The sequence below is a fragment of the Lampris incognitus genome, chromosome 15, assembly GCF_029633865.1.
Source record: "Lampris incognitus isolate fLamInc1 chromosome 15, fLamInc1.hap2, whole genome shotgun sequence".
Lineage (NCBI taxonomy): Eukaryota > Metazoa > Chordata > Actinopteri > Lampriformes > Lampridae > Lampris > Lampris incognitus.
In genome coordinates, this window is record NC_079225.1 from 48,797,298 (window position 1) to 48,811,058 (window position 13,761).

Here is a 13,761-nt window from a genome sequence, read left to right on the forward strand (position 1 = left end):
CAGCACTGCCTTATTATCTGTGTTGGATACCATTTCAATTAGTGTTTGCAGTGTTACCAACATTTCTGCACACCCTCTTCCTTGTCTGTAACCTGCTTGCTCGTCTGACATCTCGGATTCCATCTTGTTTATCATTCTGTCCAACAAGATGGATAGCATGATTTTACTTGTGTGGCTAATGAGGCTTATTGTGCGATAGTTTGCACAGTCTTTGCTGCATCCAGATTCGAAAACTGTGACACATTCCTGTATTCTCTGGTCTTTCGGCCATTCATATGAACTCCAGATTTTGCAAGCCAGCTGGTGTAGTGCTGCTATAGCTGCCTGACCACTGTTTTTCAGAAACTCTGCTGGTATTCCATCAACGCTTGGTGCCTTTTTAGTTTTTAATTTCCCCACCTCTGAAAGAAGTGGAACCAGCTCTGATTAATCAAAGTAAATAAATACAATAGAAACAGTTTTGAGTGTGCCTCCTACAATTTCACTCTGGTCAGGCTTCCCCACACCTTCCCATTGTGGAATGCATTAAAAAACGAAATTTCTCTATCAAACAAATAAAAAAGGTCCAAAATGCCCATGCCAAGAAATTCTGTAAACTTATGTCTATAATTTAGGCTAGCCCATCGTTCAGCTCCTTATCTTTATTCAATCATTAATTTAATGGCTCAATTTTATCTAATTATATAGTCTCATCTAATCATCAGCCGCTTCTCCGGGGTCGGGTCACGGTGGCAGCAAGCTAAGCAGGGCACTCCAGACGTCCCTCTCCCCAGCAACACCCTCCAGCTCCTCCTGGGGGATCCCAAGGCGTTCCCAGTCCAGATTGGACATGTAGTCCCTCCAGTTAGTTCTGGGTCTACCCCGGGGTCTCCTCCCAGTTGGACGTGGCCGGAAAACCTCCAAAGGAAGGCGCTCAGGAGGCATCCTAATTTGATGCCCGAACCACCTCATCCGGCTCCTTTTGACGCGAAGGAGCAGCGGCTCTACTCCGAGCTCCCTCCAGATGTCCGAGCTCCTCACCCTATCTCTAAGGCTGAGCCCAGACACCCTACAGAGGAAACTCAATTCAGCCGCTTGTGCCCGCGATCTCACCCTTTCAGTCACTACCCAAAGCTCATGACGATAGGTGATGGCTGGAACGAAGATTGACTGGTAAATTGAGAGCTTTGCCTTCTGGCTCAGCTCCCTCTTCACCACAACGGTCTGGTACAACATCCGCTGCTACATCTTACTGCTGATGCTGCACTAATCTGCCTGTCAGTCTCCCACTCCATCCTACCCTCACTCGTGAACAAGACCCTGAGATACTTGAACTCCTTCACTTGAGGCAACAACTCATCACTAACCTGGAGGGAGCAATCCACCATTTTCCAGTAGAGAACCATGGCCTCAGACTTGGAGGTGCTGACTCTCATCCCGGCCATTTCACACTCAGTTGCAAACCGCCTCAGTCTTGCCGGAGGTCACGTTCTGATGAAGCCAACAAAACCACATCATCTGCAAAGAGCAGATGCAATTCTGAGGTTCCCAAAACGGACACACTCCTCACCTTAGCTGTTCCTTGAGATCCTGTCCATGAATATCACAAACAGAACCGGAGACACAGCTCTCACTTTGGTTATACAAGGACCGGATGGCTTGTAGCAACTGCCCCGGTACCCCATATTCCCGCAGTACCCCCCACGGAGTGCCCCGGGGTACACGGTCGTAAGCCTTCTCCAAGTCCACAAAACACACGTAGATTGGCTGGTCAAACTCCCATGACTCCATCAGCACTTCCGCAAGGGTGAAGAGTTGGTCCGTTTTTCCACGACCAGGATGGAATCCGCATTGTTCCTCCCGGATCTGAGGTTCATCAGTTGGAGCCTTCTTTCCAGCACCCTAGAGTAGACTTTCCCAGGGAGGCTGAGCAATGGGATTCACCGATCATTGGAGCGCACCCTCCGGTCCCCTTATTTAATTATGGGAACCACCACCCCAGTCTCCACTCCATAGGTATTCATTTTATCTTGTTTACTTCAACAGGACAACCCTGATTGTTTTCTTTTCTTTTCAGCTGTAAATATTTCGTTATTTCCCATAAGCAATTGATGGTTAGACACGCCCTATGCATAAATAGGAAACATTCTGTCATAGGCGGGGAGTCAAACAAGCCATCTATGTTAAGAGGGAATGGTAATCCCTGAACCGACGGGGTGGGGGGTGGGGGGGCTAAGAGTACATCTGTCATCATCTTACAATGCTGTGATTGCAACTATTCCCCAATCCTCTGTGAACAGTACACATGGTCATTGTAACTCTAGTTAACGGTCACACCCATATTTGCATATGAAACTGGTGGTTGGTTTGGGTCGTTATGCCACTGTAATGTTTATAAGGGTGGGGGCACCTGCAGTCACTGTATTGTTTATAAGGGTGGGGGCACCTGCAGTCACTGTATTGTTTATAAGGGTGGGGACACCTGCAGTCACTGTATTGTTTATAAGGGTGGGGGCACCTGCAGTCACTGTATTGTTTATAAGGGTGGGGACACCTGCAGTCACTGTATTGTTTATAAGGGTGGGGACACCTGCAGTCACTGTATTGTTTATAAGGGTGGGGATACCTGCAGTTAGTGTATCGTTTATAAGGGTGGGGGCACCTGCAGTCACTGTATTGTTTATAAGGGTGGGGGTACCTGCAGTCACTGTATTGTTTATAAGGGTGGGGACACCTGCAGTCACTGTATCGTTTATAAGGGTGGGGACACCTGCAGTCACTGTATTGTTTATAAGGTGGGGGTACCTGCAGTCACTGTATTGTTTATAAGGGTGGGGACACCTACAGTCACTGTATTGTTTATAAGGGTGGGGTACCTGCAGTCACTGTGTTGTTTATAAGGTGGGGACACCTGCAGTCACTGTATTGTTTATAAGGGTGGGGTACCTGCAGTCACTGTATTGTTTATAAGGGTGGGGGTACCTGCAGTCACTGTATTGTTTATAAGGTGGGGACACCTGCAGTCACTGTATTGTTTATAAGGGTGGGGACACCTGCAGTCACTGTATTGTTTATAAGGGTGGGGACACCTGCAGTCACTGTGTTGTTTATAAGGGTGGGGACACCTGCAGTCACTGTATTGTTTATAAGGGTGGGGGTACCTGCAGTCACTGTATTGTTTATAAGGGTGGGGTACCTGCAGTCACTGTGTTGTTTATAAGGTGGGGACACCTGCAGTCACTGTATTGTTTATAAGGGTGGGGTACCTGCAGTCACTGTATTGTTTATAAGGGTGGGGACACCTGCAGTCACTGTATTGTTTATAAGGGTGGGGACACCTACAGTCACTGTATTGTTTATAAGGGTGGGGACACCTGCAGTCACTGTATTGTTTATAAGGGTGGGGTACCTGCAGCCACTGTATTGTTTATAAGGGTGGGGTACCTGCAGTCACTGTATTGTTTATAAGGTGGGGACACCTGCAGTCACTGTATTGTTTATAAGGGTGGGGACACCTGCAGTCACTGTATTGCTTATAAGGGTGGGGACACCTGCAGTCACTGTATTGTTTATAAGGGTGGGGACACCTGCAGTCACTGTATTGTTTATAAGGGTGGGGACACCTGCAGTCACTGTACTTTTTATAAGGGTGGGGACACCTGCAGTCACTGTATTGCTTATAAGGGTGGGGACACCTGCAGTCACTGTATTGTTTATAAGGTGGGGACACCTGCAGTCACTGTATTGCTTATAAGGGTGGGGGTACCTGCAGTCACTGTATTGTTTATAAGGGTGGGGACACCTGCAGTCACTGTACTGTTTATAAGGGTGGGGACACCTGCAGTCACTGTATTGCTTATAAGGGTGGGGCACCTGCAGCCACTGTATTGTTTATAAGGGTGGGGTACCTGCAGTCACTGTATTGTTTATAAGGTGGGGACACCTGCAGTCACTGTATTGTTTATAAGGGTGGGGACACCTGCAGTCACTGTATTGTTTATAAGGGTGGGGACACCTGCAGTCACTGTATTGTTTATAAGGGTGGGGACACCTGCAGTCACTGTGTTGCTTATAAGGGTGGGGACACCTGCAGTCACTGTATTGTTTATAAGGGTGGGGATACCTGCAGTTAGTGTATCGTTTATAAGGGTGGGGGCACCTGCAGTCACTGTATTGTTTATAAGGGTGGGGGTACCTGCAGTCACTGTATTGCTTATAAGGGTGGGGGTACCTGCAGTCACTGTATTGTTTATAAGGGTGGGGACACCTGCAGTCACTGTACTGTTTATAAGGGTGGGGACACCTGCAGTCACTGTATTGCTTATAAGGGTGGGGCACCTGCAGCCACTGTATTGTTTATAAGGGTGGGGTACCTGCAGTCACTGTATTGTTTATAAGGTGGGGACACCTGCAGTCACTGTATTGTTTATAAGGGTGGGGACACCTGCAGTCACTGTGTTGCTTATAAGGGTGGGGACACCTGCAGTCACTGTATTGTTTATAAGGGTGGGGATACCTGCAGTTAGTGTATCGTTTATAAGGGTGGGGTACCTGCAGTCACTGTATTGTTTATAAGGGTGGGGGTACCTGCAGTCACTGTATTGTTTATAAGGGTGGGGACACCTGCAGTCACTGTATTGTTTATAAGGGTGGGGACACCTGCAGTCACTGTATTGTTTATAAGGTGGGGACACCTGCAGTCACTGTATTGTTTATAAGGGTGGGGACACCTGCAGTCACTGTATTGTTTATAAGGGTGGGGACACCTGCAGTCACTGTGTTGTTTATAAGGTGGGGACACCTGCAGTCACTGTATTGCTTATAAGGGTGGGGTACCTGCAGTCTATGTATTGCTTATAAGGGTGGGGTACCTGCAGTCTATGTATTGCTTATAAGGGTGGGGTACCTGCAGCCACTGTATTGCTTATAAGGGTGGGGTACCTGCAGTCTATGTATTGCTTATAAGGGTGGGGTACCTGCAGTCTATGTATTGCTTATAAGGGTGGGGTACCTGCAGTCTATGTATTGCTTATAAGGGTGGGGTACCTGCAGTCTATGTATTGCTTATAAGGGTGGGGTACCTGCAGTCTATGTATTGCTTATAAGGGTGGGGTACCTGCAGTCTATGTATTGCTTATAAGGGTGGGGTACATGCAGTCTATGTATTGCTTATAAGGGTGGGGTACCTGCAGTCTATGTATTGCTTATAAGGGTGGGGTATCTGCAGTCTATGTATTGCTTATAAGGGTGGGGTACCTGCAGTCTATGTATTGCTTATAAGGGTGGGGTATCTGCAGTCTATGTATTGCTTATAAGGGTGGGGTACCTGCAGTCTATGTATTGCTTATAAGGGTGGGGTACCTGCAGTCTATGTATTGCTTATAAGGGTGGGGTACCTGCAGTCTATGTATTGCTTATAAGGGTGGGGTACCTGCAGTCTATGTATTGCTTATAAGGGTGGGGTACCTGCAGTCTATGTATTGCTTATAAGGGTGGGGTACCTGCAGTCTATGTATTGCTTATAAGGGTGGGGTACATGCAGTCTATGTATTGCTTATAAGGGTGGGGTACCTGCAGTCTATGTATTGCTTATAAGGGTGGGGTATCTGCAGTCTATGTATTGCTTATAAGGGTGGGGTATCTGCAGTCTATGTATTGCTTATAAGGGTGGGGTATCTGCAGTCTATGTATTGCTTATAAGGGTGGGGTATCTGCAGTCTATGTATTGCTTATAAGGGTGGGGTACCTGCAGTCTATGTATTGCTTATAAGGGTGGGGTATCTGCAGTCTATGTATTGCTTATAAGGGTGGGGTATCTGCAGTCTATGTATTGCTTATAAGGGTGGGGTACCTGCAGTCAGGTGAGACTGAAGAGGTCACTTGGATGATGATGAAACGTGTTTCTCGGTAAACGTTGTGTCCAGGTGACCTGATTTAACTTTCTGTGATTTTCTTACCTGGATTATTGAGGACAAAGACATGCTGTCATAGGAGGTGCGACTGTATTGTGGACAGAAGGATTTACATGAATGTGACAACACTGAGTCTGTCACTATACTTATGTTCTAAAAAAAACAGCGGAAGGAAAACAGCAAGCCGACATATCAGACAAACACGTTTGCGTTATCATACTATGAATAACATACCTAATAGTAAATACGTGAGTGATTCGGTATATGCTGACTTGTTTTCTAACTGGTTTCCAGGTACCATAGTCAATGTGGTGTTCACATAGCCAGAATCCATTTGGATGTCTTATGAAACGTTTGTCCGTAATTTGGTGGTCCATGTACTTACACACCAACCCTCTCGTTCCCTGAAGAAAGGGACTTAAAACATGCTACAAATCATCCCATGTTGTTCAGTAACGGCTTTATTGACAGATAAACAGAAAATTACAAGAACTTTTCATCAAATTGACACCAGTTATCAAAGGCCTTTGACAATTATATTAACGCAAACCATATTTACAATAAACATCTTGCACACTCAAAAAGCCCATTGTACATTAATTTACATATTCTCCCAAATTTCCCTTTTAAAATGTAAAGTTCTCTTTTTGAAGTGAAGATAGCCCCTTGAACCCTGACCCTGGTAATAAAGAATCTTCATAAATACATTAAATGAAATGACCTTATAAAACCATTTGAAAGGAACATCTCCGGAGTGCACCAACTATGCTAATGTTATTCCCACTGATGTCATCTGAGTAATAAAGCTTAAGCCTCGTTTTCTCGAAACCAGTTAAAAATCCGTAGAGCTAAAGAATAATTGTTTAAAACAGATTTGTAATACTTGCTGATAAAACATAATTTTACAAGTGTATAAAACATAAACGCCCAGTAGCTGGCTAGCTTGCTAATATGCTAACATGCTAACATTAGTCAGTAATATGGCAGCTGGTGAACCTCCAGTAGCTGGCTAGCATGCTAATATGCTAACATGCTAACATTAGTCAGTAATATGGCAGCTGGTGAACTCCCAGTAGCTGGCTAGCTTGCTAATATGCTAACATGCTAACATTAGTCAGCCAGTAACATGGCAGTTGGTGAATGTCCAGTAGCTGGCTAGCCTGCTAATATGCTAACATGAGTCACGAGGAATGTGTTGCTGTTAATGTGAAATATGTGAATGTGCCACACAACATTTAATTAAGGATGGTGTTAAATCTCATTTCAACCTGATTACAGTGGAGGGATCCTCACTCTGGTAGTTGATATTGGTTCACTGTGTGTGTGTGTGTGTGTGAGATCAGTTAAATCTTCCTCATTCATGCTTTCAACAGAAAACCCAGAAGCAGGAAGTGTGTGTGGTTCAGACCGGTTTGGTGGTGCTGTTGTAGACAAGCGTGTCTGCGTCCTCATTGAGGGGGGCGCTGGTGGACACTGGCTGGTGCCCCCTCTCCTTCCTGCCCTTCAGGAAACAGTATGCCAAGATGGCCACCACAGCCAAGATAGAGACCGCCAACACCACTGCCAACGCTATGGATCCTAGGTGGGGAGGCGGGGATTGTCAGTGTCACGTGACTCACGGCAGGAAAACCACCAGACCAGTTCATAGCCTAAATACAAACCTGTTATTATTTAATTCAGTAACCTGGTTGCCCCAAAATGTTTTGGTTTAAGAAAATGTTTTGTTTTTGTTTTTTATTTCTCTCCTCCTTTCTCCCCAATAGTACCCGTCCAATTACTCCACTCTTCCGAGCCGTCCCGGTCACTTCTCCACCCCCTCTGCCGACCCGGGGAGGGTTGCAGACTACCACATGTCTCCTTCAATACATGCGGAGTCACCAGCCACTTCTTTTCACCCGACAGTGAGGAGCTTCACCAGGGGGACGTAGCACGTGGGAGGATCACACTGTTCCCCCCCGGTTCCCCCCTCCACTTCGAAAAGACGCCCCGACCCACCAGAGGAGGCGCTAGTGCAGCGACCAGGACACATACCCACATCCGGCCTCCCACCTGCAGAGACGGCCAGTTGTGTCTGTAGCCATTACAACTGCCTACAGATAAAGGCGGAATTGCCTCACCCTGCCTGGAAGTTTATTACCGAGCAGCACAGCTGCGCTTTCTGGTCTCTTGGTGTGATCCGGAGTGTGATGCAAAATGGAAGGACTTAGAACAAAATCTAATAAATGCCCCTCTCCCGTCTATACTGGGAGACAAAACTCTTCAAAAGAATATTTAGATAAGTCGACTAACTGGATTGTAACCCCTCTAAACACTTGGCACAGAAAACTTACAGACCTGAAAGAAATGCACGGATATTACGCTGGGTAGCATGTGATACAGACCTCACACCAGCCGAACTGGACAGCAGATTTGAACACTGGACAGATTGGGGTATCAGCTCATATTGCAAACTTTCCTCCAATACTGGATTAGATCCCTTTCATGACTCACAGAAAGCTATGATCTGGAGAAACGGGATTTCTTCAGATATCTTCAACTGAGACATTATTTTGATGAAAACATTAAAACCATTGGAGAGCAGGGAATGAGCCTGACAGGGATACTTATCAATGCGTATAAAAGTTGTACTGATGGAAAACTGATTTCCAGGATGTATTCCGCTTTACAACTGGACGGGGGTCTCTCCACAATGTATATTAAATCAAGGTGGGAGAAAGAAGCTAACATACAGTTAACTGAAGACGACTGACTAAACATCTGTAGGATGCAGTCCACCACCTCTAGCTTAGATCTATGGAAGGAATTCATCTGGAAAAGTTTTTCATGACTCCAAAAATCAAAAGCTTACAGACCAACAATCCAGAACATGGACAGTTTTGGAAAAGGTGTGGTAATGTTCTGCTGGCCATTTTCACATATTTTGGGAGTGCCCTAAATATTTCCTCTTACTGGGTAGATAAATAATATTAATAATAATAAATTAAACTTATATAGCACTTTTCTAATACTCAAAGTTGCTTTACAATAAACGGGGTGAAACAAGACGACAGACAAACATAGCACAGACATACAGGGGTGGATGGGAAGGGGGGCTACGAGAGGGAGAAGTGGCAGCCACACATGACACCAGCAGTACTCTCCCACTTGGACAGATAAAAAAGGGAAAGCAAAACAAACATCATAAGTCATAAATCACAGATGAAGTCTGAAGAGGCGAGTCCCAACCATTGACCTGAATGTGGGCAGACCACAGCAGTGTCCGATGCGCTTAGGGAGGGAGTTGAGGGAGGGAGGAGGTAGAGCGCTCGATCCCCAGCCTGCCCCAGACCAGGGGTGGAGGAGAGGACCGGGGGGGGGGCACGAGAAGGCAATGGAGAAAAGGTGTGTCTTGAGATGGGATTGGAAGAGTGGGAGGGATTCTGAGTCTTTAATGATTTGGGAGAGTGAGTTCCAGAGCCTGGGAGATGCCCTGGAGAAAGCTCAGTCACCAAGCTCAGCTAGAGAGAAGGGAGGCTGAGGTGGATCTGTGGGACCGAGAGGGTTGGTAGGGAGAGAGGAGGTCGGTGAGTTATGGGGGAACCAGTTTGTGAAGGGCTTTATAAGTAAGAACCAGGAGTTTGTAATTGATCCGGTGGGAGATGGGTAGCCAGTGGAGGTCTTTTAGGACTGGGGTGATGTGGTGCCAGAATTTGGTGAAAGTTAAAAGTCGGGACCAACTGGACCAACTGGAGTCTCTTGATAGAGCTAGCACTGATGCCATAGAGGAGTGAGTTGCAGTAATTAAGGCGGGAGGAGATGAAGGCATGGATCAGTATCTCAGCAGCAGGGCGTGTGAGAGAGGATCTTATTTTCACAATGTTGCGAAGGTGCTAGAAGGAGGATTTGACCATTTGGCGGATATGTGGCTCAAGGGAGAGGGTGGGATCAAGGATCACTCCAAGGTTGCGTGCCTGGGAGGAAGGGGAGACAGTAGTGCCATCGATGGTGAGTGCAAGGTTGTTGATTTGGCTGAGAATGGACTTGGAGCCAATGAAGAGGAATTCAGTTTTGTCACTGTTGCGTTTGAGAAGGTTTGAATGCATCCAGACTTTAATTGCAGACAGAGTGGAGTCGATGTGAGAGAGGGGTGGATTGTGAGGGGATTTGGTGCTGAGGTATATCGGTATCATCAGCATAACAGTGGAAGTCCAAGTTGAAATGGCGGAGAATCTGACTAAGAGGGAGGATGTAGATGATGAAAAGGAGTGGGCCGAGTACAGAATCTTGGGGATCACCTTGTGTGACTGTGGATGGAACAGAGGGGTGGTTGTGAAGTGAGATGAAGTGTGACATGTTGGAGAGGTAGGACTGGAGCCAGCTAAGTACGGTGCCTTCAATACTGACACCTTTCAATCTGGTGAGCAGAATGTTGTGGCTCACAGTATCGAAGGCTGCACTCAGGTCGAGGAGGATGAGGATGTTAAGGGCTCCAGTATCAGCAGAGGTGAGGAGGTCATTAAGTACTTTAAGGAGTGCAGTTTCAGTGCTGTGGAGTGGGAGAAAAGTGGACTGGAGGGGTTTTAGTAGGTTGTTGGAGTGTAGGTAGGTATGGAGTTGTGCGGCGACATTGTGTTCCAGGGTTTTTGAGAGGAAGGGGAGGTTGGAGATTGGCTGGTAGTGGTTGAGGCAGGATGGATCAAGACTGGGTTTCTTGAGAATTGGGGTGACAGCGGCAGTTTTGTTGGCAGAGGGGACAATTCCATGGGACAGTGAGGAATTGAAAAGGTTGGTGAGATAGGGGCATAGGGCAGAAGGTATTTCTTCAGCAGTGGGGTGGGGAGGGGATCAAGGGAGCAGGTTGTGGATTTTGATGAACTGATGAGTTCAGAGATAGTGGTAGGGGCAACTGGAATGATGTAGTAACTATGAAGTTTGTGTGGACTATGATGTTTGCGGATGACATTGTGGTCTGTAGTGAGGGTAGGGAGCAGGTTGAGGAGGGCCTGGAGAGGGGAGGTATGCACTGGAGAGAAGAGGAATGAAAGTCAGTAGGAGCAAGATGGAATACCTATGCGTGAATGAGAAAGAAGACAGTGGAATGGTGAGGATGCAAGGAGTAGAGATGACGAACTGGATGAGTTTAAATACTTGGGGTCAACTGTCCAAAGTAACGGGGAGTGCAGAAGAGAGGTGAAGAAGAGAGTGCAGGCAGTGTAGAGTGGGTGGAGAAGAGTGTCAGGAGTGATTTGTGACAGAAGGGTACCAGCAAGAGTTAAAGGGAAGGTTTACAAGATGGTTGTGAGACCAGCTATGTTGTATGGTTTGGAGACAGTGGCACTGATGAAAAGACAGGAGGTGGCAGAGTTGAGGATGCTAAGATTTTCACTGGGAGTGACGAAGAAGGACAGGATTAGGAACGAGTCTATTAGAGGGCCAGCTCAGGTTGGATGGTTTGGAGACAAAGCAAGAGAGACAAGATTGAGATGGTTTGGACATGTGTGGAGGAGAGATGCTGGGTATATTGGGAGAAGGATGCTGAATATGGAGCTGCCAGGGAAGAGGAAAAGAGGAAGGGCAAGGAGGAGGTTTATGGATGTGGTGAGGGAGGACATGCAGGTGGCTGGCATGACAGAGGAAGATGCAGAGGACAGGAAAAGATGGAAATGGATGATCCACTGTGGCGATCCCTAACGGGAGCAGCTGAAAGTAGTAGTAGTAGTAGTAGTAGTAGTAGTAGTAGACTGGGTAAATGTAGTAACAGTGATCAGATCAATAATCAGCTCACAGCTTGATCTCAGCGTCAACATTATATACTTGGGAAACATACCAACTGTGTTGTGGTTACACCGCCCCGAGCTGTCTCCCTGGCACGTTCAAGCCACTCCCCCAGCTCAGACGTGCTGGAAACATCCGAGCGCTCGGTTCGCGCTCTAAGGAGACAAGCGCTGCACCAGGTGTTTTCCACCATCTATCAGGCACACCTGCGGAAATCAGGCAGCCCTGCAGTCTGCATCACATGGTCAGCCCACCATGCAACACAGAAGAGGAGCAAGCCATTTGAAGTGAGCATTTCAGCACTAATGCCCCTCATGCGAGACCAGACTCACTCTGCTGCAACCATCAAGCATGTCCTGGAGAAGATTTGTGATGCAGTGGCTTTCCTGAACCCAGGGCAGACCCCTGTTGTTGCTGCTGACCAACCTTTATATGCTCTAGCGAAGCAAATCCAGTGGACGTTGCCTGAATTTGGAGAGGACATGTGTTTGATCATGTTTGGTGGACTTCATATAGAAATGGCTGCAGTCAGATCACTAGGAACACTACTGCGGGACAGTGGTTGGACCAGTTCCATTGTGGAGGCAGGAGTGGCCTCATCTGGAACAGCAGAGTCTTTCCTGTCTGCCTCAAGTGTCACCAGGACAAGACAAGCCCATCAGATCACAGCATGCAGCCTGTACAAACTAAAGAAGGAAACATACCGTGACTACAGCTCTGCTGAGTCTGGCCAATCAGATCTTACCTTTGAAGACTGCTGTCAACAACGGAAGCTAGAGAGTCTACAGTTCCAGTTCTGGAGTCTGGTGCTGGACATGGAGCTGACCATTTTCACCCTGATCCGCTCATTCAGAGAAGGAGACTTCAATTTGTATCGTGAAGCACTCTCAGAACTGGCCCCTTACTTCTTTGCGAACAACAATGTCAATTATGCACGATGGATCCCAGTTCACCTCCGAGACATGATGTCCCTTGAGCAACAACATCCAGAATTGGCCAGGGAGTTTCACAAGGGCAACTTTGTAGTTCGCAAGTCGAGAAGAGAATTCTCAGGCCTGGCAATTGACCAAGCCCATGAGCAAAATAATTCAGTCATCAAATGGGATGGAGGAGCCATTGGATTGACAGAAGACCCGGTAGCACTTCGAAGGTGGATGGTAGCTGGACCTGAAGTGAGTCGTCTAGTAGCTGGATACGAGGCTGTGTCAGGTGTGAAAGATGCAAACAATGAAAGCAGACATCATGAGCAGACACTGGGTGCCCAGAGATCTTTCTTTGAGAAGGTGAAAGCACTCTCTGAAGTGTTGCAGGAGATGGGCAACCCATTCCATGAAGAGTCAGCTGACCTACTAGTGCTAGACACAAAGAATGTTGCAGACCCAGCTCTTGCCGAAATGGTTGGTACACATCACCAGTGGGGCAAAGATCAGTTCCAGTCATTCATGAAGGGGCTAGAGAATAAAGATGAATGTTTATTCTATCATCCAATCAAGAAGAATACAATTTCTTTCTTTAAACAAGTCTTAAAGCAACCTGGGGGCAGTTCAAAGGAGAAGGTGCTGAAAGATGACTGTCAGTTGTTCTCACGACTCTTCATCTCATGCCAGAACAGGTAGTGTGACTTGCAGGAATTCTTCAAGCATAAGAACCAGTCATCTCCTGCATCTCTCAGTGACAGTGGCAAGCTTCATACATGTCAGAAGTCACAGCTGGCTGAAATTCTGCAAGCACAAGTGAACATCCCAGACAGTGAACCAAGGGGAGACACAGTCATCGTAGATGGCTCAGCGCTAATCAATACCCTACCTCCACGCACCTCAAAGACATTTGATGACTACGCTAAAGAAGACATCATCCAGAAAGTGGAATCCTATGGTGCCAAGTACAAAAGGGTGGACATAGTGTTTCATGTGTACAAGACATCAAGTCTGAAATCTGAAACCAGGTCAAAAAGGGGGAAAGGAATGAGAAGAAGAGTGACAGGAACAAGTAAGACCCCAAATAACTGGAGAAGCTTTCTTCGAGATGACAGCAACAAGACTGAGCTGTTTCACTTCCTTGCAGACAAGATCCGTGAAGCACAGACAACAAGCACACTCATTGTAACAAAAGGAGA

At 46.8% G+C, this 13,761-nt stretch overlaps 1 protein-coding gene across 3 annotated transcripts in view; it reads right to left on the minus strand.

Annotated features, from left to right (window-relative positions):
• Positions 1 to 6,344: 6,344 nt before the first annotated feature.
• Positions 6,345 to 13,761, minus strand: part of LOC130125256 (kunitz-type protease inhibitor 1-like) — a 44,348-nt gene continuing 36,931 nt past the window's right edge. For all 3 annotated transcript variants that reach the window (XM_056294780.1, XM_056294779.1, XM_056294778.1), the window contains exon 10: positions 6,345 to 7,469. In XM_056294780.1, the coding sequence (XP_056150755.1) occupies positions 7,294 to 7,469 (176 nt within the window). In that variant the 3' untranslated portion in view covers positions 6,345 to 7,293. The remainder of the gene's footprint in view (positions 7,470 to 13,761) is intronic.